General features: G+C 39.9%; 2 protein-coding genes across 4 annotated transcripts in view; one reads left to right on the top strand and one right to left on the bottom strand.

Moving 5' to 3' along the window:
* The window catches only part of cln3 (CLN3 lysosomal/endosomal transmembrane protein, battenin), a 30514-nt gene extending 23944 nt beyond the window's left edge, over nt 1-6570 (bottom strand). For 2 of the 3 annotated variants that reach the window (XM_038308422.1, XM_038308421.1), the window contains exons 1-6: nt 6347-6570; nt 6237-6273; nt 5352-5448; nt 5178-5261; nt 3043-3122; nt 2747-2832 (exon numbers count right to left, since the gene is read on the bottom strand). In XM_038308422.1, coding sequence (XP_038164350.1) covers nt 2747-2832; nt 3043-3122; nt 5178-5261; nt 5352-5448; nt 6237-6273; nt 6347-6401 — 439 coding nt within the window. In that variant the 5' untranslated portion in view covers nt 6402-6570. The remainder of the gene's footprint in view (nt 1-2746; nt 2833-3042; nt 3123-5177; nt 5262-5351; nt 5449-6236; nt 6274-6346) is intronic. The other variant, XM_038308424.1, reaches the window with a different exon arrangement.
* A 3682-nt stretch (nt 6571-10252) lies between these two features.
* LOC119798818 (testisin-like) lies at nt 10253-15206 on the top strand. Its single transcript, XM_038308444.1, has 5 exons — nt 10253-10359; nt 11413-11590; nt 12718-12992; nt 13116-13273; nt 14853-15206. Exons 1-5 carry the CDS (start codon nt 10308-10310, stop codon nt 15030-15032), a joined length of 843 nt encoding a protein of 280 aa, XP_038164372.1. The 5' UTR covers nt 10253-10307; the 3' UTR covers nt 15033-15206.
* The last annotated feature ends 7498 nt before the right edge of the window (nt 15207-22704 follow it).

Genomic DNA, 22704 nt, shown 5'->3' with positions numbered 1-22704 from the left:
TATTCTGCACTTTAAATAAATGACTGCTTAGGTGCCACTGGTGGTGGCACTGTATCGATACTTTTAAAAACGAGTATTGTATCCGGATACAACATTTCGGTATCGATACTTTTTTGAGTTTCGATACTTTTGACAACCCTACAAGCAGCAGCTGCTGGAGTTGGAGGAATGTAACTTTAGCTGCTGGACGCGCCTCATCAACCAATCAGAGAAGCTGATCCGGGAGCTGGCAGGGAGTCAGACGCAGCACTGGTGATGCAGAGCGCTATGATCACTCCTCTGAAACAGTTTATTAATGCCTAAATTAACTTAAAATGTAGAAACCTGCCGGCAGAATATGGTTGGTGTTATTATTCTGTAGGGCTGCAACTAACATTTATTTTAAAAATCGATGAATCGGCCGATTATTTTTTCGATTAATCGATGAATCGGACAAAAAATATTTTTTATATTAACCTCTTTATTCCAAAATAAACATTTTAGACAGAACAAACAGGCACACAAGTACAGGTTGCTCATTAACTGTACTGGTGCAATATGAAAAATAAATGTTTGTGTTAAAACTACGCAAACTTACATGAGAAATGTAGCTGTACATCCACAAAATATAGGCTACTTTGTTTCATAAAGCGCAAAAAAAAGACATTTTTGTTTTTAAAAGCCCCTAAGGGGTTCAAACAATAGGCCCCCCATTTCAACAAATGAGTTTTTTTTAGACTAGAAGAGTTCTGCCTTTTAAGACAGGAAAGTACAGCAGTTAAAGTTGCTACTTGAGAAAATACTGAACCATAGAGATAAAAATAGCCCTGTGATTCAAATTATAAATTGTATTTGGAATAAAAATGAGAGAACTAGGGGTGCTAAAAAACACATCCTCCAAAGACGGATATTTACATGGGAATGTGGCAGATAATTAATTGACATATTACTGATCTTGCTGGATTTTATTCTGCTTTACTTCCATAAATTGCAGGATCTTCTTTACTTTATCTTTGCCAGAAGATTTAAACTTTAAAAGCCTTGCCCTCATAATTTGCAAGTTAATTTATTTATAAAGAAAATATAAACGCTGCTTAAGCTAATTCAAATGAAATTAAAAGTAAAATAAGTAGCCAACCTTATCACTGTCTGTAACCTACTAACACGGTAAGGAAAGCATCAGATGAGCTACCTGAGAAACTAACGTTACGTTTCCCCTTTAAAACGAAACAAACATGGTGGTTCCATGCCATGTTAATTTGTTTTTACAAAAGTTGCATGTTACGACTTTTTTCGCTTTACAAAGCGCAGGCTATTTTAATTATTGTGATCAATTTGCGCCGTCAATCCCGGCGCATGCGCGCTTCATTTGCAGTCTGGACGCTGAGGGTAAACTTACTGCGGCTCTGACTGCAGCGCTGAGAGGGACTCCTGCGGGAGAACGGGGTTGGGATGGGGGAGGCGCCCCACGGCAATGACGACGGCGGCGGATGACGCATTAATCGCGCGACACAACTAATCGATGATGAAATTCGTTGCCAACGCTTTTACAAGTCGATTTTTATCTATTTTATCGATTCGTTGTTGCAGCCCTATTATTCTGGTGCCTGCAGTTTGGATTACGTACTTGAAAAACGCCTTCCAGCCGCTGCCAACAGTAGCAGAAAACCCCAAAGAGGCGACCGGGCCAGAGGCTGCAGTTGAACAGGATTCAGTGACAGATCAGTGTGAGCGGCTCCGCCAGAGAAATTACATTTGAAGGCAGGATGTTGATGAACTGACTTCACAGATGAAGTTTTATGGTGGACTTAAATAAAACTACTTTTCACCCACTGATCGCAGCAAATATAGCTGCCATTGTTACAGGCATCAGACCTACTTTTCGACCACGCAGCCAGAGCAGCAAAGAGGCCTCAGCCGCGCATCAGAACTAAACTTGTAAAAGCATAAAAAATGAAGCAGCGCCTGCATTGGTTGGTGACAGAGAAATGCTTCAGGTTTATAAGATTTTGAGGCTTGTCGTTATAAAATACTCACAACACTTTCCTGAAAAATACCTTCTGCATCTGTTCCACTGCCAGTGATGGCTGCTCAAATTAAAATGCAGTTGAGAGCCACATAAATCCCTGCAAGGGCCCCTGTGGTTCAGGATACCTTAGACAAGCGTGGGGTTACAGGAAGGAGTGTATTTAGAGAGAAGCCCTGAAGGCTGCAGAGGTCTGCAAAGCTTCTCTTCCTTTTCTGTGAGTTTAATTGGTACCAAATTCTCCTGCAGTCTTCCTTTTGGTGCAACCGTTCAAAATGCAAATAATGGGACATCAGCACTGGCATGTTGTCCAGGCCTCCAGGCACCATGACGGGCCCCCGTCTCTGTTTTAACAGTGATATCAGCAGCCCACTGAGGGAACACGAGTCATTATCGTTGTGCCGCTACTGGACTCTGATGGTTCAACGCCAGCATGCAGATCAAATCGCTCTCTTCTCATAAACTTCGATCAAACATTTTCACAGAACTTTCTTTTCAGAACTGCATATCAAAAAAGAAATCCGAGAGTTATGATGACTGATGGCGCTAGACTTATCTTGATATTATGTCTGCCGCGTTTCCACATAAAAACAGATGATTTTATCACATTTCTTTGAAAACACAGATGAGAAGAAAAACATTTATACTGGAAAGATATTTAAAAAAGTGCCTTATCTAAGATCTGCACGTAGGATCGGTTTAGCCACACATACCAAGAAGCGTCGGAGCGCTAATACTTACCGACAATACTCATCCACACAGCAGAGGAAAAGGACACCAGCAGGAAACTCGTTGCTGCCATGGCAACGCAGAACAGAACTCTGAAACTGGAAATATTTTAAAAATAAAAATCCACACTTATTATAAAATGATTTTTTTCCTCCAACTCTGAACACTAATATTAAAAATATTAAAAAGATGCAGATCTATGATGACTAAAGTAAAGTAAAACCTTTACATCCCATCAGACTGAACTCTAAAACATCTCAAGCTTTCTCAGAAACCTTGATGTGATGAAGTGAGGATGTTGGTCTCACCCGTACGGTACGACGTGGATCATAAAGGGAGCGAAAAGCTTGATGATGAGAGTTGGAAGAATGTCGGCCAACAGCACAGCCTGCAAACAGAGACATTCCTTCACATCATCCGCCTCCAAACTTCAGCAAACAAAACATCACATATATAAAAACAAAAAAACAAGCTGGAGAAAAAATTATTCATGTCAAACATGGGAAGCTCCAACAGTATTCATACTCTTCAAACTGCTCCTGCTTTGTCACTTTAAAGCCCCAAAACTCTTTGTTTTTAGATCCTAAATGACACAAAGCAATGCGAGACTGTGATGGAAAAGGAAGAGGAAGCGCCATTTTTATTTTCTTTTTTGAGCAAGAAAACTGTTCAAATCTGAATTAGAATTTAGCTTCTGTTGGTAGTTCACCCCCCGAATAGAACCCAGTTCAACCAATCACCTGATGAGGAAAAACATAAATAAAAAGATTCATCTGGTGGTTAATTTCATCTCAGTGTTAAATCCAGCTGTTATGGAAAGATCTGAAGGTCTTTTAGAGATCAGGCATCATGAAGACCCTGCAGAAGGATCAAAGTTCTTGCTTTGAAGTTCTTTAAAGCAAGATTTGGTTCTTAAAGGGGAACACAGTTTTTTTTTTTTTTTTCCATTGGTTCCTTGATTTTACGTTATTCCATCATGTTCTACTCACCCATATGAGTTTTGTGCCACTTGGAGCCGTTCTGAAGATATTCCGTTAGGTTATATCCCAGTAACGTCTTCCTATGGGCAACGACTTGAAGGCACAAACTAAACTGTTCATCATTTATTCTTTATGGTACGCCAGCATTCAGAACATGGAGGCCAATCACTGTCCCTCAGACATCCGTGGTTATAATTTTTATATTTATATCTTTTAAAAACAAAGCGGCGCATGTATGACGTCATCAGCGCACGCCGGCTACCATTCCTTCATCCTGTCCGCTGAACTGCTGCTAGTTTTCCTCACATGCCTGAAAGATGTCTAGTGCTGCTACCACAGATCATCTCGCTCTCCAAATGGAATTGAACGATTCAGATTAGCTAGAGTCTAGCTAATCTGAATCGTCTAGCTGCTAGACGAATGAATAGAAGGGGTAGAGCGTAGCCGCCTGTGGCCTGGGCTGCCTGTCACAACTCCAGTCCGGCGCGCGGATGATGTCATACACGCACCTAACAGAATATCTTCAGAACGGCTCCAAATGACACAAAACTCATATGGGTGAGTAAAACATGATGGAATAACGTAAAATCAAGGGGCCAGTGTAAAAAAAACGGTGTTCCCCTTTAAACGGCCTCCCAAGATTTGAGCATCTCCCAGAGCTCTCCTCAATCCATCATCTGACCAAGGATGGAGCATCTGCAGAGGGGAAAGCCTCGCACCAGGTTATGTTGCTGCACAGGTAGCGGCATGCGTGTTTAAACTTTCTAAGCAATGAAAGGACCAGGCAATAAGAAGCTATGCTGCTAAAGCTACGTTCATTACGCAGGTGATTGGAACAGCAGAAGCAGCTGGTTTACATCCAAACTCAATAGTTGACGTGCATAAAGGCACATCAAAAGGTCTCTAGCAGCAGCAGCAGAGCACCATAAGCATCTGAGGCATGTGACGCATTTCACAAGCAGCAGCTGCTGGAGTTGGAAAAATTGAACTTCTGCTGCTAGAAGCGCCAAATCAACCAATCAGAGAAGCTGATCTGGGAGCTGGCAGGGAGTCAGACACAGCACTGCTGATGCAGAGCGCTATGATCCCTCCTCCGAAACAGTTTATTAACGCCTAAATTAACTTAAAATGTAGAAACCTGCCGGGCAGAATATGTTTGCTGTTAATGGAGGTGGGAAACAAAAGGATCGTAACTAAATAACATCTCTGTTAGATAATTTCTCCCATCCCATGCATGAAGCTGGTGCTGAACTGGACAGCTCCTTCAGTTATAGACTGCTGCACCCCCAAAAAAACGAATATCTGATTATATCGGCCGGATTCTATAATCTCCTTTTGCTTCTGTTAAGTTTCTGTAACTCTGGTTACTTTGGTGCATCGGGACAGCCTGGTTATTTTGGGGAACCTCTGCATCACATCTAATGAGGTCTAATCCCAGACAGGTGTGGTTGATCTCCCCTTACCCCTGTGCTGACAGGACTGCAGTCATATCCACTACTGTTGCTCTTGTTCCCAGATGGGACGTTCCCAACCAGCTCTGGTGGGGCCTAGAATGTGAAAAATAAAAAAAAGTGGATGGGAAACACGTCTGTTATTGAATCTGTGGATTCAATCAAAAAACATCTTTGCTTCCTTACAGATGTTGTGGAGTTTTTTGATTCTTGTTTCTCCAGGATGTCATGGGCCGCGCTCAGCATGACCACATAGGCAAAGTTGTTGCATAATCCGAGGAGCCTGTGGAGGAGTTAGAAGAGGAACAGAGAAAACAAACGAGCAGTTTTGCTTTTTTTCCCCTTACAGATCCACAGATCTGTATGTATCTATAAAACAATAATAACTTTCTACCAAGGAAACATGCGCATTCACATATCACCATGGTTTCTTAATTAATCCTTGGCCAATAGCATGGTCTGCTTATGAGAGCAACAACACTTATTATATAAGCTGTCTGCAATTAGTGACACTAAGTAAGCGGATCGTATGGAGGAGGAGGATTTCCTCTAGTTGGACTAAAACTCATAATGTTTCTTTCAAATATAATTCCTTCTCCATCAAATATTTGTTTCTGCTCTCAGATCTAATCCTTCTTGCACAGAATTTCTTCTCATTTTTTTCCTTCTCCTCACGCTTAAACCAGTGTCTGCTCCAGTTAGAGATACGCTAGCAAACCCCTGGGCTCTGCTCTCACTGCCCGATCCCGGAAGCACAGGAATTATTCCCCCTCACCATCTATGGCCCCAGTTTGTGTTAAAGTGCCATAACTCTGTGGTGTGAGGGGTTTAACGTGAAAGAAGAGCTGAAATGTTCATTATAATGCAAAAAAAATAAAAGTTCAACAGTTTTAGTTTCTGTTCTTTAAGAAGTAAAGGGGGAAGTGACTGTAGGAAATCATCAGACCGCTGTGGGGAAGATTGTTTCTGTCATCAGGTGTTTCACTAATGTTTTTATCTTAAAGTCAAACTGTAAAAGATGCTAACATGAAGCTAGCTGCTCGGTTAGCTGAAGCAGCGGCTCTCACTCACCAGAAGCCGACCCAGTTTCTCCATCCACCGCAGGAACCTGGACACCGCAGAGGAACGGAGCGTTAATGATTGGGATAAATCTCAGTTTAAACCACAGATAAGCGACCCACCGTGACTGCCAGGCTGCCGGGGAGGATCTGCATTAATGCTCGCTGAACGCTCCATGGTTCCGACCAGGAACACAGACAGGCTAACGGCTAACTGCAGCTAAACTTCTTCTGCTTCGGGTATTTATTCGCGGGTTACAACAACAGCTATCTGATTGGAACCACTAGTTTTTTGATAAACAAGCAGCAGATACTGTGCCCCACTGGGAAATGTTCCCTAGAAACACGATAGGTGACAAAGGTTCCTAGTTGGAACTCAGTTAAAGGCCAATCCCACCTCATTTCTCTTTACCTTTAGCTCCTTTAGCTTAAAATTAACTTTACTTCAAACTCAGTTTTGTTATTTATGAAGCATCCATTTGTTTAATTCTTATCTACGTTCATCAGGGGGGGATTTACCATTAGGCAATACTAGGCAGTTGCCCAGGGCCCCAAGTTCCTGGGGGCCCCATAAAACTCTATTTGGATATATGGTTAATACAACTATTCCTTATTTGTGAACATTAATAATGTTTTTTGTTTAAAAAAAATCCCTTTTCTAAAATGCCATCAAAAAGCTTGTAATATTAAGTGTGTCTCAAAAAGGGACAAGAAGAGAGGTACAATACCTAGAACTAATAATGGATGTCTATTCTATTAACATTTCTCTATCTGTATATTGGGTCTGTTTGATGTGTTGTCTTCTCAGTTCAGAGGGCCCCGTGTCTGTCTTTGCCTAGGGCCCCAAATTTCCTAAATCCGCCTCTGTGTTCAATAAAGGGCTATATTGGCTCCTTTCAACATTACATCTGGTTTAACCTTCAAAACTGGACATTTTCTGCAATACAGCAGAATAAAATCCACTTATTGATTTGTGACTCTTGTGTCTTTAAATAAAAATGAAAAAAAGCTCAAATGTATGAAGTTAAATTGCTGCCAAAACTCAGACTAGTGTATAAAGCAATCACAATAGTGCAATTATTAATCACAACCGTGCATTTAGTAGCCGAAAGAGCGTTCAAGTGCGCTTGAATAACCACATGCCCGCGATCACTGCTATGCACTCTTTCAATTATTACATGCATGTTTGGGATTTGTGATTGCTTAACATGCACGTCTGATTTTTGGCAGCAATTTAACACCATAAAAACGTGTATAATTGATTGTTGCGAGTAGTAATGCAGATTATAAAGGTAATTTGTATCACCAGTATAAGTTGACGTGTTCAGGGGCTGGGTTGAAGTGGAAAATAACTTAACTTCAAACTTAGCTATTTGTAATGTTTTAACACCATTCAAGATTATTTTGTACTGTGTTGTATTATGGTGAATAACGATGGTGATTCTATGTATTTTCATCTATTTCTCTATTTTTTGAAGTGTGGCTGAGAGGTTAACAGGTCTAGGAGTGAACCAGACATCCTCCTTCTTAGTAGCGTCCTCCAGCTCATTCTGGGGGCTTTGTTGTCTTAAACGCAGTCACTTGTCTTGTGTGATAAGTCATATCTCTAGCTGCACGTTGTATATTGACTTATCTTTTTTTTTTATTTCTCTGGTCTCTTAGTTTTGATTGGGAAAATATACATTTGGATAAAACATTATTTTAAAGAAGAGGGTTTGGCTCCAACTGTATTATCCCAACAGCAGCTTAGTGAATGTTTCCTCTTGTCTTGGTATCCCAGAGAGCAGAAAGCTTCCACAAGAGGCAATCTATCCTTGTGGTTACAGCCGAATTTCTCTAACTTTTCTCTTCAATTTCAATTTCAATTTAGTTTATTTATATAGCGCCAAATTCACAACACATGTCATCTCAAGTAGGGGTGTGCAAAATAATCGTCGTGATGATGCATCGTGATTCTAATTTTCGTGATCTACTGCATCGATTCTTGACGCCAAGTATCGATTATTAATTTAAAAAAATTAATAAATAAAATTGCATCAATGGTTGGCGAACATCAGCCAAAAACAAGTGTTATACAACTTCCAGTCCAGTAGATGTCGCTGCGGATGTATTGACGCACGCTGCCTTGTGTCACAAGCATTTCTACTGCGCCGAGTCATTCAAAAACAAAACATGGAGGAGAAGATATTGCAATGCATCACAATAATTCAAGTATCGTGATGCATCGTGATAGAATCGCATCGTGACGTCTTTTGCAATACCCACCCCTAATCTCAAGGCACTTTCCAGTTCAACCAGATCATCCAGTCAGACTGATTCAAAGTTTTCTATCTAAGGAAAACCAGCTGATTGCATCGACTCATTGACTCTTCAGCAATCCCTCACACTAATGCTTGTAGCGACAGTGGAGAGGAAAAACTCCCTTTGAACATGAAGGAACCTCCAGCAGAACCAGGCTCAGTGTGAGCGGCCATCTGCTGAGGCCGACTGGAGTTCCAGGAGACAGAAGCAGACATAGAAAAAGAAGCATAGATACAAAAGGCAACTGTCAACCAGCTCCACAGGCGGCCCTATCCAGAGGATGAAGAGAGCACATCCAGTTAGTCACAGTCAGAGAAACAGGACTACACTGGAAAACAGGCCAAGCTCCAACATCTATAAACAAAGGTGTTGATGGCAGCAGCACAGCTGATATTTCTCTCCAGGATGGAGTCACAGCCAAACAGGAACAGACCAGATGAAGCTACTATGAGAAAAAGCAGAGAGAGCAGAACGTTAGAGATTGAACTAACAGATTCTGCAGAGTGGGAGAATAGAGATAGAATGAAGCAGAATGATGAAAAGGGGTCCCTATGTCCTCCAGCAGTCTAAGCCTATAGCAAATAATAGTCAGCACAAAGAGTCTTTCAAAAATGGGACAAACCTTTTTCTGAAGCCTCTCTCACTGTTCCACAGGAGGTCTGTGGTTTGATCTAAACTTTTTCAAAAAAAACTCTGATTTAAACATGTTGCATGTTCCATGTTTAAAGTCAAGTTCCCCATTTAAGATCACAGTAGATTAATCTTCTGCAGAAGGTTATCAAGGATGGTGAGCATGTTCATCTCCAAATGCTGTTACTAAAGGTGTCTGTCGGTTTAGCTGTGGTTAATTAGGCCAAAACAATTTAAAAAAGTAAAAGAATGATAGCCTGAATCAGAATGGATTTGTTTTCATGTTTATCTGAACTCACCGTCTGAAACTGAGACTCATCTGATCTGCAACATTTTGTCAGACTGTGGATTTTAGCCTCAGTTTCTAACTTGAAGCATTTCTTGTTCTGCTTTCAGTAGTTTTCCACATATCTGTAAATACCAAGGTTTCATATTGACGTCTGTTTCACTCAAAACAAATTTTACATTTCAACTTAAAGTAAATAAATGCAGCATTGTTTATAAACCTTTTTTATAAATTGCCAGACTTCACAGCAGACAAATCAAGACCAGGAATTTAGGTACAACTGATTCTTCTGCCGTAAGAAACGGTTTTCACTAAGTGTCTCACAGATTTATTCACGTTATTTAGACCTTTTCATATTTTTATCTTAAAAAAACACAAACCTAGTAGTTTTTTTTTTTAGATTTTATAAATATTAAAAAAGTCCCCACAGAATTTTGAGGATAATTGTGAAAATAATAGAGAATCTCTGAAATATTTAACAAATATGAACTTTGGTTAAAGCTGGTGTTTCTTTATTCATCCACCTTGTTTAATGTTTTAAAATTCAGTTCGAAGTCCTGATTGAATGTAAAAAAGGTCATGAGATTTAAAATGTTTTGTATTAACGTAGTAAACATTTAGAAATGCATTTCCTGTAACATTGAGTTTTAATAAATATGTTTAAAATGAATTTTTTAAAACTTCCTTTCCATCAATATCCTCACAACATAAAAGAAGCTTTTAGGTCTCTTTCTTTTCTGCTCTCCACGGCCTCTAAGGGGCTGGGTGATGGAGCTGATAAGACTCTCTGGTCATCGGCTGTGTGTATAAAACTCCATCAGTTTCTGGCTGCCTGCACAGTCTCTTCTTCCAGAGTCTATCTCAGCCATGGCTGTAGCTAAGCTTATTGCTGTGCTGGTTCTGCTCCAGAGCTCTGCAGGTGAGAAACCATCTCCTTTGATGCTGAATAATCTGGACTGAACTGTCATTTAATTCTGGAAATGTTTCTTGAGAAATTATAACCTCAGAAACAGATAAGTTATTCCAGTTATTCTTTCATTAGCAAGAGTTTGTTTCTCTTTATTGTCGGCCCTCTGATTTTCCTCACGTCTCTTTCTTCTGTAGATAGCTTTATTATTATTATCAGGTACACATCAATGTCTGCTGAATTATTCTGTCATCCACAATGTTTGAACCAAGTCTGATCCTCTACCTTGCCCCCACTGTGGCTCTACCTCTTCCAAAATACTCAGTTTATTCTGAGCTATTTTTGCATTTGTGCTGCTATAGGCTTAGACTGCTGGAGGACATAGGGACCCCTATTTTAATCATTCTGCTTCATTCTATCACTATTCTCCCACTCTGCAGAATCTGTTAGTTCAATCTCTAACGTTCTGCTCTCTCTGCTTTTTCTCATAGTAGCTTCATCTGGTCTGTTCCTGTTTGGCTGTGACTCCATCCTGGAGAGAAATATCAGCTGTGCTGCTGCCATCAGCACCTTTGTTTCTAGATTTTGGAGCTTGGCCTGTTTTCCAGTGTAGTCCTGTTTCTCTGACTGTGACTAACTGGATGTGCTCTCTTCATCCTCTGACATGGGAGCTGGCTCGGAGCTCGTCTGCCTGGCTGTGTGTTTCCTGGACGGGGCCGCCTGTGGAGCTGGTTGACAGTTGCCTTTTGTATCTATGCTTCTTTTTCTATGTCTGCTTCTGTCTCATAAACCCCAGTCGGCCTCAGCAGATGGACGCTCACACTGATCCTGGTTCTGCTGGAGGTTTCTTTCAGTTAAAATCAGCTGTTTTCCTTAGATAGAAAACTTTGAACCAATCTGTCTGTACGATCTGGTTGATTTGTCTCTGGAAAGTACCTTAAGATGACATGCCTAATGAATTGGTGCTATATAAAAAAACTAAATGGAACTGAATTAATGCTTATTAGATGCTTTAAGTTAAAGCACAATTTAAACTATTGTGGTTTTATCCTTCTTGTGTTTTAGATTCAATGGGAGCTGCAGTGAGGAGCTCCATCGTTGGTGGGGATGATGCCCCTAAGGGCTCGTGGCCATCTTTGGTGTACCTTGACATCAAGACTGACAGCGGGAAGAGGAAGTGGCACTGCAGTGGCACAATCCTCAATGAAAACTGGGTGATGACTGCTGGGCGCTGCTGGGATGAGTAAGTTTGGATCTAAATAGGCTACTGTACAGGTTCTAATAATTTTAGATTATTTAACAGCTAGATTATGCTTTTAAAGCCTTATTATGATTTATATGGAAATAACCAGATTACTAGGGAACTGACAATGTCTAAAATACTTTTCATACAAGTATATGATCTGGTATACTTTATAGAAATATATGACATGTTAAACTTCAAGCAGAGAATATTATAAATGGTTAATTTGTTGCATCAAAACAGCAATAGATTCACTGGTAACTTCTTTTGTATATATTAACCCTTTATAGGGCACAGTGAAATACTTTGACAAATAAAATTTCAAGCCAATAGTGTTATTGGAATCCTGGACAAGACGTTTTTACTTTTGTAACATGAAAAAAATATATATGGACATTTTGATGGCAAAAATTAACGTCAACGTAATAACAAGAAACGCCAATTGGCCCAAATATATTAAGAAAAATAACAAAAGTGCTTCTAGAAGAAGTTTATGGAAAACACTCTGAGAGTAAAAGAAACCCTTTTTTTTTTTGGTCCAACGTAACCTTAGAGGCATTAATGCTGATACTGGCACATACATTTGTTAATTTATAAACCTAAATATAACTGTTAAGTAGGCTTATTAACTTTTCAATTAGCTTTTTACCTTTTTTATTGACTTGTTTACTTTTTTTGTCAACTCAATTTACAATAGGTAATATATCATTCAAGGGCTCATCTAATTGGTCAAATGCCAAAATAAGATGTACAGCAAAGTAGCAGGATCTTTGCTGAATGGCTGGTTATAGACCTTGTGCTTCTAGACCTCACTGAGGGACAGGGGGGGAACTCCTGTAAGGGGTATGCAAGCGATCAATAACGGTAACTTGTACTATAAAGGGTTAAAAACGTCCTTTAATTATAGTTTTCCTGAGATAAATAATTAAGTACCATGTCGTGTCCTGGCAGCTTAGTCAGATAAAGAGATGGGTCTGGTTACCTTGTTTTATCAAAGTAGATATATTTTGGAAAATAGGCCTTAACTGATGTCCTTCAGCTGATCATACTCAGTACAGCTTGATAATGTTTGAGGTTTTGATTTAAAAAGAATAACAATGAAATAATAAATGAGTTCTTTGTTCCAGTGAATTGTGGTCTAGATGGGATCGAACAGGAGTGTGGGTCGGCGTGCATGAACTGGATAAACCAGCTGAACGCTACAGCAAGGTAATAACCGTTGATCGTTTGAATGACTTCGCGGCAGTGGGCAAAAGCTTCGTCAATGACATCGCACTGATAAAGTTGAAGAAACCGTTAGACTTCTCTACGATGAAACATACTTCCCCAGTGAAGCTGCCAGAGGAGGATGAAACCTTCGATTCATCCTCTGAGTGTTGGATCGCTGGCTGGGGGGAAAAAGGTACAGGTGGCTTTATTTTTGACGTTGATATAATATCAACTTTTTACAAGTATAGATAAAAAATATAAGTTTTTTAAACTGTTAGCATAAAGTTGTCATTACTTTCTTTGTTTGTTCAACCAGGTTCAGACAAGAATCCAAATTCTCTTCAGCAGCTGAAGGTTTCCATCTTGCCTCAGGAAAAATGCAGCCGCATATTTCCAGATATAACGACAGAAAAGTACAGCGATAAGATGGTCTGTGCAGGTGTCCCTAATGCACAAAACAAGAACGCCTGCGATGTAAGTCACAGCATTTATATAAGCTAAGAAATGTGAAAATTGATTTTCTGTTTAAAACATATTTAAAAAATGTATGTATCAAAGAGTTTTAGTTAATAGTTTAATCGAACAATTTATGCCAACTCCTCCTTAGTTTTTCGGGCACAAAAAAAACAAAAACAGAAAACAAACCCATTTTCACACCGACAGGCGCTAACATGCATGTTTCAGTCAGTAGGAAAGTAGTCGAAAAATCTAGGGAATCCCAGTGGAGCCAAAATGCAAAACCCAGTTAGCCTCTAGCTACACGCAATGCTAACAGGTGAGCTAACAAACTAGCCTAACTTTATGACCCTTAGATTAAACATATAAATGCTTTAGTGGGGATTGGAAAAAAAGGCAACTGTTATACTGATTTGTCTTTTTCTAGTAGATTTTTGTCTCATTACAGTCTAAAAATTATGACAAAAATGGTGCAGTTAGCTTTTAGAATTGTATGGATCAAAATGCTGTTATATACGGAAGCCCAGAGCGGCCGTACTCCACCTTTTTTATTCTTTGTCTTCCAGAGATAATGACATAACTATCTTGTTATCGCGGTTGAACCATTAATTAGTTTTCTTGAGATAACAAGATATTTTTTTTTATTTTCAAAAGAAAACAGTCATTGATTTCTTGAGATAACGAGATGATTAACCTTTATGAGTAATGAATGAGGCTGGCCAACAGCCCTGGACTCCCAGTCCATCCATGCCTGGGGGCCAATACTTGTGAAGTCGCTGTACCACCTGTACGCAAATCAGCTTTTTAGTTTCCTTTTTCTTTTCACTCATTGTCAGGTCGCATGGAATACACCAGAAAAAATTTTGACTGTTTTTTAATGAAAATCTTTAATCTGGACTAATTTTGGAGGTTAATTCAATTCAGTTTATTTCTATAGCGCCAATTTACAACACATGTCATCTCAAGGCACTTTACAATTCAACCAGATCATCCAGTCAAATTGATTCAAAGTTTTCCATCTAAGGAAAACCAGCTGATTGCATCGAATCATTGACTCGAAGGCAATGCCTCACACCAAGAATGCTTGTAGCGACAGTGGAGAGGAAAACCTCTCTTTTAACAGGATGAATTCTCCAGCAGAACCAGGCTCAGTGGGAGTGGCCATCTGCTGAGGCCGACTGGGGTTCAGGGAGACAGAAGCTAACATACAGAAATAAGGCTGTTCAGAAAACCCCAGTGACAGAACACCGACGCTACGGCGCAGGAGTTATAGGTCTGATTGCTCATGAATCAAAGCTTCCGTAGTTAGAGGCTTGTTCTCTTCATATTTGTTTTCGTCAGACCAAGTCAGCTTTTATTTTCCCTGGAAAACTTTGCCCTGTATTCCAGGTACTGATTTGTTCCTAACACTCAAACAGACATGTATCAAGTTTATTCAGACGGCTTTATATTGACTTGAGGTGACTGTGCAAATTTGTGTCAGGAAACTTTAAACAAAATAAACTGTTTCTAAGAACATTTTATAATTATAATGTCTAAGTAGACCCAGAATAACGATGAATATAATGATCTAATGTCAAATATTTGTCCTTTACAGGGGGACTATGGTGACCCGCTCATGTGTAAAACAAGCAGAGGCTTTGTGCAGGTTGGAATCATGAGCTCTGGGAATCCAGATGGTTGTAATAGCGCCTCTTTAACCATCTACACTAAGGTCTCCGGTTATATGGGCTACATCAACGCTCGCCTTAATCCTGTCACTAAAGAATTAGCTTAGGCCTCTTTCTCCAAGAAGCCAAAGAAAAATAACCTGCAGCCTTTTCCAATGAGCAGAGTTCCTGCCTCACTCTAAAAACTCTACCCTAAGCTCATCTCCGCCCTCTTGTTAGCCCCTACTGCTCCTTCACTCTGTTATATTTCAATCACAATGCATTAAAGCTTTGAAGCATCACTTTTTGTGTCTGTCTGGCTTTATTTCAAGAACCATTTCTAAAATTAAAGAAACAATCCTTAAAATCAAACCAAGAAAGTGTCAGAATATTCTCTTTTTTAACAACGTTCCATAAACAAAGTGCATTAAAACCATGCCTCATATATTTGAGTTTGAATAACTTCTCTTTTTATTTTATTGCTGCTTACATTGTGCTGAATGTTAAAGGAATAGTACACCCAAAACATGATTAGCCTTCATTTTCTACTCACCCCCATGCTGAACAACACTCTGGAGTACTTTTTTGATATCTCAAATGCATCTGGAGATCTGGGAGGCTTATTGCTGTCTGCTGACATTCAAATAATGGAGGTCTATGGTGACCGAGACAGAAAGGTCCATAAAAGTCCACAAAAAACGTGTCAATATTCCTCCATACTGCTCGTCCAATGTATTCCAAGTGTCCTGAGTGGGTAGCATCCAGAATTTACTCGAAACGAAGTCATTTAGAATGTTTTTAGAGCATAAAGAGTAGTGTATAGGATTTCCTGAAAGCGCGCACATGCGCGGTCCCGACGCTACGGAAGCCGGCAGACCAAACCAGCGCATTCAGCTCGGCAAAGAACTCATGCTCCTCCTCAACACTGAAGTCCTCAGACATTTTTCTTTCGTTGTTTCTTTCTTTGCACAGGTAAACAGCACATTTCTTCTTCTACGCTTGCATTATTGGCAGAGCAGACGCTGAATGCGCACTTTCATCTGGCTTAGTCTGCCGGCTTCCGTAGCGTCATGAACGCGCCGGCGCGCGCTTTCAGGAAATCCTATACACTACTGTTTATGCTCTAAAAACATTCTAAATGACTTTGTTTCGAGTAAATTCTGGATGCTACCCACTCAGGACACTTGGAATACATTGGACGAGCAGTATGGAGGAATATTGACAAGTTTTTTGTGGACTTTTATGGACCTTTCTGTCTCGGTCACCATAGACCTCCATTATTTGAATGTCAGCAGACAGCAAGAAGCCTCCCAGATCTCCAGATGCATTTGAGATATCAAAAAAGTACTCCAGAGTGTTGTTCAGCATGGGGGTGAGTAGAAAATGAAGGCTAATCATGTTTTGGGTGTACTATTCCTTTAAGGTAGTGTCATTGTTTTGGTTCTATTCAAGTTTTATCTCTGAGTTTTCATCGGTCTTATTTCCATTTTTGTGTTCTAGTTATTCTTGTTTGTATTTGTGTTCTTAGATATTTCTTGTTTGCCCTCTTGTGTCAGTCTCCTTTTCCCTAGCTCCCTTCTTGCCTCCTCTGTTCACACCTGCTCCCAGTCTGCTAATTAGCCTGGTCTTTGTTTCTCTCTCCCATATATTCTCCTCCCATGCAGTCACTCTTTGCTGATTTGTTGTCGTTTCTTTTCCCCTTGTTGTGAGTAGTTCTGGTTCTCAGATTTTGTGGATTTATGTTTTTGGATTATTGTTTCTGTTGAACTTTTTGGATAATAAATCTTCAAGTAACCTCCTTTAGCTTCAGTCTGCATTTGGGTCCTCCTGTCAAACCTCCACCCCACTGTGACAGCAATGGAAATAAGACCAATGAAAACTCAAAGATAAAACTTGAAAAGAACCAAAATCATGACGTGTAGGGCAGATTTAATTTATAGATTAAATTATTATTATTATTATTTTTTTTTTTACATATAACTGTATTTCTCTAAAGTAAGGCTCACTTCAGCATCATGATGTCCCTATATATTTCAATCTGTTCTGATTCTATAGTCTTTTCTATTCCCAGCCCGCTGGGAATTTATGTTTCTGATACTTTAAGATGTTTATTGCCCTCCCCTGTAGGGGTGGTAAAATATCTTATTTAATCAGATATTATTTCAGCTGTTATATAGTGTTTATGACACACAGTCCTACTAACTGTGTGTTAGAACAATAGATGAAAGAGTGATTCGAGCACTAATCATGGTCAAACAGGTATTTCTGCACATACATGGAATAAATTCACCACAACTTCTGTTCAAAATATAAGATTTTATTAACAAAAATCATTCAGCTCCAAGTCAAACGTATTTCAGTTTAACACTCTCAACTAAGACTAGTAAAACTCAACTAAACTAACTACTATGTACAAAGAGGAAGGGGAAAACGGTTGAAAACCATATTGCAGTTTAAGATGGATTCTGTGTTTGAAACCAAAGTTTATCTGGAATAATTTGGGATATGATCAAATTAGCTTTTCACTAATTTTAAAGAAATTGGAATGTTTTCAGACCAATTCACAATGCAAATCCATGAGGTGAATAAAACATTATTCGGCCAAATAATGTTTTATTGAATGATTTGCTTAATCAAGAACCAAAACCTTTAGTTAAATGATTCTTTACCCTCTTTGAAATAGCTAGCAGCGAATAGGCATCAGGCTTCCACTAATTGACTCTTGGTCATACTTGGTAATGGAAATGTAATGAGCATTTGACGAACATATGAACACTAATGTTATATCAGTGTTTAAATCCTTAGTGAATAAAGCTTGTCTAAGCTTTAGCAACAACTCAACACATATTCCTGTAGCATAGCGTAGCATGCAGTCTATTCTTTAGCATCAATTAGCGTTGTCTTTACTCAACAGTAAACACACGATATGATTAGCATAATCAAAAGACATATTGCTTGTTCTGTCCCTAATCATGCCAGACTGCAAACCTTTTTCCATGTCCATTTGGAAAGCTTGAGTTTCATCCAGTTTTGCAGCTCTGCAGTCAGGGGTTCCTTTGTCTCAGTCTCACAGCAGGGGTCCTCTCAGTCTCACCCCCAAGGATATGGTTCTCATCCAGTTTGGCTCTGTAAGTTCTGAAACTCAAGAGAAATGTGTTGCAAAAGTTCTGTTTGCAGCAGTTAGGTTCTGAAGAATTCTGACTCATCCTTGATGGTTCTGGGGATCTGGTTCCCCTGGGGCCCGCATCTCCACTGTGGGCCACAGTGGGCCCCAGCTTTGAGCGCAGGAGCAGAAGGGACCAGGAGAGAGGTGCTGCAGCAGAAGAGCAAAAGAGTGAGGCAAAAGAGGCAGAATCCTGTGTGCTCTGTGGTTTTCTCTGTCCTCAAAGGGAGGGGGGTAGGTTTTCACACCTCTGGTGGCTCCCATGTGACTGCTTTGGCTGAAAAAGGGGGGCTGCAGAAGTCCCCCAGCTGTTATTCACCAAAGCTGCGTTTTCTTCTCTGGTCATCCTATCAGGATGAAATATGGACACTGCTTCCCAATGTCCAAAAAGTATGATCATGGCATATGGCACAACAGTCCCCCTTTTGATCCGGAAATAAAAGATGCAGTTCTTTGTTTTCAGATCACAAATAGGTCCATAAAGCCATGATATCTGGAGCGGTGATGAGTCAGGTTCCTGTTGGCAGGAAGAAAGTTCATTTAGGGTTCATATCTTCTCCAGTGTTTATCCCTGGATGATTTGTTGCAGGTCTGGCAGAAGCTGACCCTATCTTATCATAAAACAGTTCATTTTCTCCAGAGGTTTGCGTCTGGTTGAGGCAGGTCCGGCAGGAAAGTCTAACCCTGATACACAAATATATACAATCCAAACAAAATTTCCTAACACCTTCATGATGCTGTTGTTCAACCTTCATCATTTCTCAAGTTGTGAAACAAAAGAAAGAAAGGATTAAACAGGTTAAAGTATGTTAGAAATTATCAGCAACTATCATACTCTTGGATATGATAAGTTTTACCATTAGCTTGGAATTGTAGTACTTTGTGATTGGTCAGAGAAGCCAGTAGCTCTGTAAGAACTGTTTTGCAGATCTGTTCTAAGTTTTCTTTTGTTGTTGTTTCTGTAGCTTGTTGATGTCCCCCTTTACCAGTGTAAACCTTTGGTTTTGAATTGTGATGTGAAGGTTTATGACGTTTATCTGGGGGTTCAGGTTTTCGTTCTTTCAAGTCATTAATTCCTTCATCTTGGTGAACCACCGGGGAACTGAATCTGTGTCTGTTTCTGGTCCTGTTCTTTGTTTGAAGGTTAAAGACTCTAAGCTTGCTTTGAAATCTATCTGATTTGAGACGTATTTCCCAAACAAGCTGAGCATATCTGCGAGTTTCCTGCATAGAAAGGTTCTCTATCCTGCAATGCATTGCTACATCATATCGTACACTTTTATGTAGATTTTGGATGAACAATGCTTTAAATGTGGCATCTTCTTCGTCAATATCTGGAGACCTGCAGCCCTCAAAATAAACCTGTCTCAAGCGAAAGTAATATTCTCTGGGTGTTTCATGTTCTCCTTGGAGAGCTAAAGATGCCTCAAGCGTTGCTAACGCCGGATCTCTGTAACCAGAATATTCTTCTCTTAAGGTTTGACAAAGAGCTGAATAACTTTCTCTGATTTTTGGAGGAAGAGATTTTATGAAAACATGGACGCTTCTAGCTGTTGTTTTCCAAATCAGCTTTAATTTCTCACGAGAAGAAGGAAATGGCAAGTCTTTTAGACAGTGCTCAACTTCTTGCAGATAATCAGCTATGTTTGAGTGTTGATTTTCTGGGTCAAAAATATCAATGTCTTTGGCCAAGGATTCAATTTGTTGAATTCTATGGTCACTCGGTGGACCTGGCCCGTCAGGAAGCTGGTTCTGCTCATTAAGTGGTGGGGGGTTTTGAGCTAACCTTTGATGACACAAGGGAGACTGGTTCTCCTCAGAGTTTTTCAAGCTGTGAACTTTGGCACTTGATGCTCGGTCAACGGAGTGTGAGACAGAGATTGGTTTGCATGGCTGTCCTTTGCAAAATTTTAAACCGCTTAAATTTACCAAGTGATCTACTTGTTTCTCTCTGTCTGCGACACTACTTTGACTTTGAACATCTTCAGATCTATTTAGGCCCCGTCCACACGAAGCCAAACCCTGGCCTAAACGCACACATTTTTCACCAAACCAGCCTCTCATCCATACGAAGCCGGTGTTTCGGGGGTCTGTAAACGATCTTTTTTTTATTCAGCCTTCAGAGTGGGAAGATTTTGAAACACCGTTTTTGCGTTTCCATCTTTAAGCTTTAACCGCATTTTTTTTTTTACACGCATGCGTCGTAGCGTCGCCTCTAAACACGCATGCGCGACACAGTATCACAACAACAATGGCGCCGTACTGTGTTGAATGGTTGCTGCTAATGCTACTCACCCTGCTGTCGGGCTTACAACAGAATCATCTTCTTCTGGAATATCTCCAGGAAGAACAGAGCAATATCAACAACATAGTTCAGCACCTGAATTTGACTGAACCACGAAAATGGACCCGCAGGGCAACCATGTAAAAATATTAGTGCGCATGCCCAACATTTCGTTGTCTATTTTTGCTTTGGCACCACAGCGCCACTTATAGGCCTGGCATACATTTTGCAGCGTTTTCATGCATTCGTGTGGACGATCACATTTATTTTACGTCTCCGTCTTTACGACAAACGTTCTAGAAAATATTAGCGTTTCGTGTTCGTTTTGACTTCGTGTGGACGGGGCCTAAGTGTTAACTCAGAGTTTAGAGACTTTGTATCTGCTTCAGGAACTGTTCTCCTTTCGACTGGGGTGACCTCCTGCTGATTCAAAGTCTGCTTGCTTTGTTTATTGCATAGCTCCTCCAAGAGGGGGGGTCACCTTTTGTTTTGAGGCATGGTCAGTCTGGCCACATGGGTCTTTGATCTTGTCAGCTCCTGACAATAAAATGTTTGCAGCACTTACTCTGTGGAGGATCATCTGATACTTGGCTTCTAACTCAGAGTACTGTTTAGCTTTTATTTGGTATTTAAGCTGATAAAGTAGCGTGAGCTCACAGAGTACATCTGTTATCAGAAAGTTTTCATTTGGGTTTTGAATTAAGTTAATTAATTCTTGAATCTTTTCTTCACATAGGCTGAGGTTAAAATTGTTTAGGTTATCCTGCTTTTCTGAAGATAAGTGGATAAGCTTTGCAACAATTTGTTTCTGTTTCTCTATGCCTATGGAGTCAATTATGTGCCCAGAATTGAGGATGCTTGGATCCATTTTCAGCTGATGGCACAAAAACACAAGTTATGAAGAAATTTCAAGAGAACACAATTCAGTCAGTACCCACTATACTTTGTAAGGACTTATTTTTATGTGTGTAGAAACGGGTCACGGGTTATCTTTAAACCTGTCATATCAAAGAAACACTTTTCTTTCAGTGTTAGAAATGCTACACCTTGTTTAGGATTTACCAGCTATTTTATCGCATGCTTTACCTGTCTTGGAGGATTTATAAGCAGTTTGGCGCAAAGCCTAACCTTTAAGGTTTTACTAGCAATTTAGCTTATGATTCACCTTTCTTTAAGGGATTTTAGGCAATTTAATTTGAATCCACCCCCTTTTGGTCAGGTAGGACCACAGATTAACTTACGTTAAATCTGGCAACAAATCTTGTTCTACACAATATAAAATAAGTGTTTAGGAGTCTTATCAGTCTAATAGACAAAGGGATTTAGGTTAAATTTCGAGGCATCTAACCTATTTTGGACTGGAAGTGACTTTAAAATAGCATAACTTGGGAGTTTTCATTTTTGGGATGTGGTTATAGAAACCACAAATGGCAGCATCTAGTTATAGATGTGCATAAATTTTGGTCGAACGATAAGACTAACTTGGGAGTTAAATCTTTTAGTTTTAGTTGGACCAAAGTGATAAGATGATCATCTTTGAATGATCTGAGTTTTGCTTTGTAGTAAAGTTGGTTATCACTAGCTGAAGAGATATTTTGGAGTTATTATATTTAGTTAAATTTCCTATATTTTGATGCTCCAAGAATGTCAAAGGTTACCGTATTTTTACGACCATAAGGCGCACCGTACTAAAAGGCGCAGTCTCAGTTATGTGTCCCATTTCTGTATTTCTGGATTATAGGGCGCGTTTTATATATACAGGTACATGTGCTCTACTACGTTTAAATACCTCTACTGCGTATTTAAAAATACAGCGGGAGCAAAACGGAGAATGACTGTGCTTTATTCATGTATTTATTACAAAGTATTAATCAAACCTGGGAGCTGGCCGTGAGACAGACACATCGCAGATGACAGTGTGCTGTGATCACTCCTAAATTAACTTAAAATCCTGAAACCTGCTGACGGAATATGTTTGCTTTTATTACCGGTATCCTGGTGCCTGCAGTTTAAATTATTTAGATGAAAAACACCTGCCAGCCGCCGGAGGCGACCCGGCCCAGAGGCTGCTGTTGAAGGGATTTGTACTATCAGGGCACCGCTGGTATGTGGGGGTCTGAGCGCCTCCCACATTAATAGTATAGGCAGGATGATAATCTGAATGAACTGACTGCAATGATTAAGTTTTCAGGTGGACTTTCTCACTTAAAAACATATTAAACCTACTTTATTCCCACTGATCACAATCTAAATCTTGCAGCTATATTTGCTATTTAGATGAAAAAACACCTGCCAGCCGCCGCGGTGAACCCGGAGGAGACCCGCCCAGAGGCTGCTTTTGAATTAAGTTTTC

The sequence above is a fragment of the Cyprinodon tularosa genome, unplaced genomic scaffold, assembly GCF_016077235.1.
Source record: "Cyprinodon tularosa strain WSP-4 unplaced genomic scaffold, ASM1607723v1 ctg637, whole genome shotgun sequence".
Lineage (NCBI taxonomy): Eukaryota > Metazoa > Chordata > Actinopteri > Cyprinodontiformes > Cyprinodontidae > Cyprinodon > Cyprinodon tularosa.
The sequence above is the reverse complement of the archived record's forward strand: the minus strand, read 5'-3'. Positions and strand labels throughout refer to the sequence as shown.

Bases quoted from the DNA above. Each gene is read 5' to 3' on its own strand.
- LOC119798818 (XM_038308444.1), top strand. From the start codon at position 10,308: ATGGCTGTAGCTAAGCTTATTGCTGTGCTGGTTCTGCTCCAGAGCTCT. The intron at 11,591-12,717 runs GTAAGTTTGGAT...TCTTTGTTCCAG, and splicing joins GCTGGGCGCTGCTGGGATGA to TGAATTGTGGTCTAGATGGG. The intron at 12,993-13,115 runs GTACAGGTGGCT...TTGTTCAACCAG, and splicing joins CGCTGGCTGGGGGGAAAAAG to GTTCAGACAAGAATCCAAAT.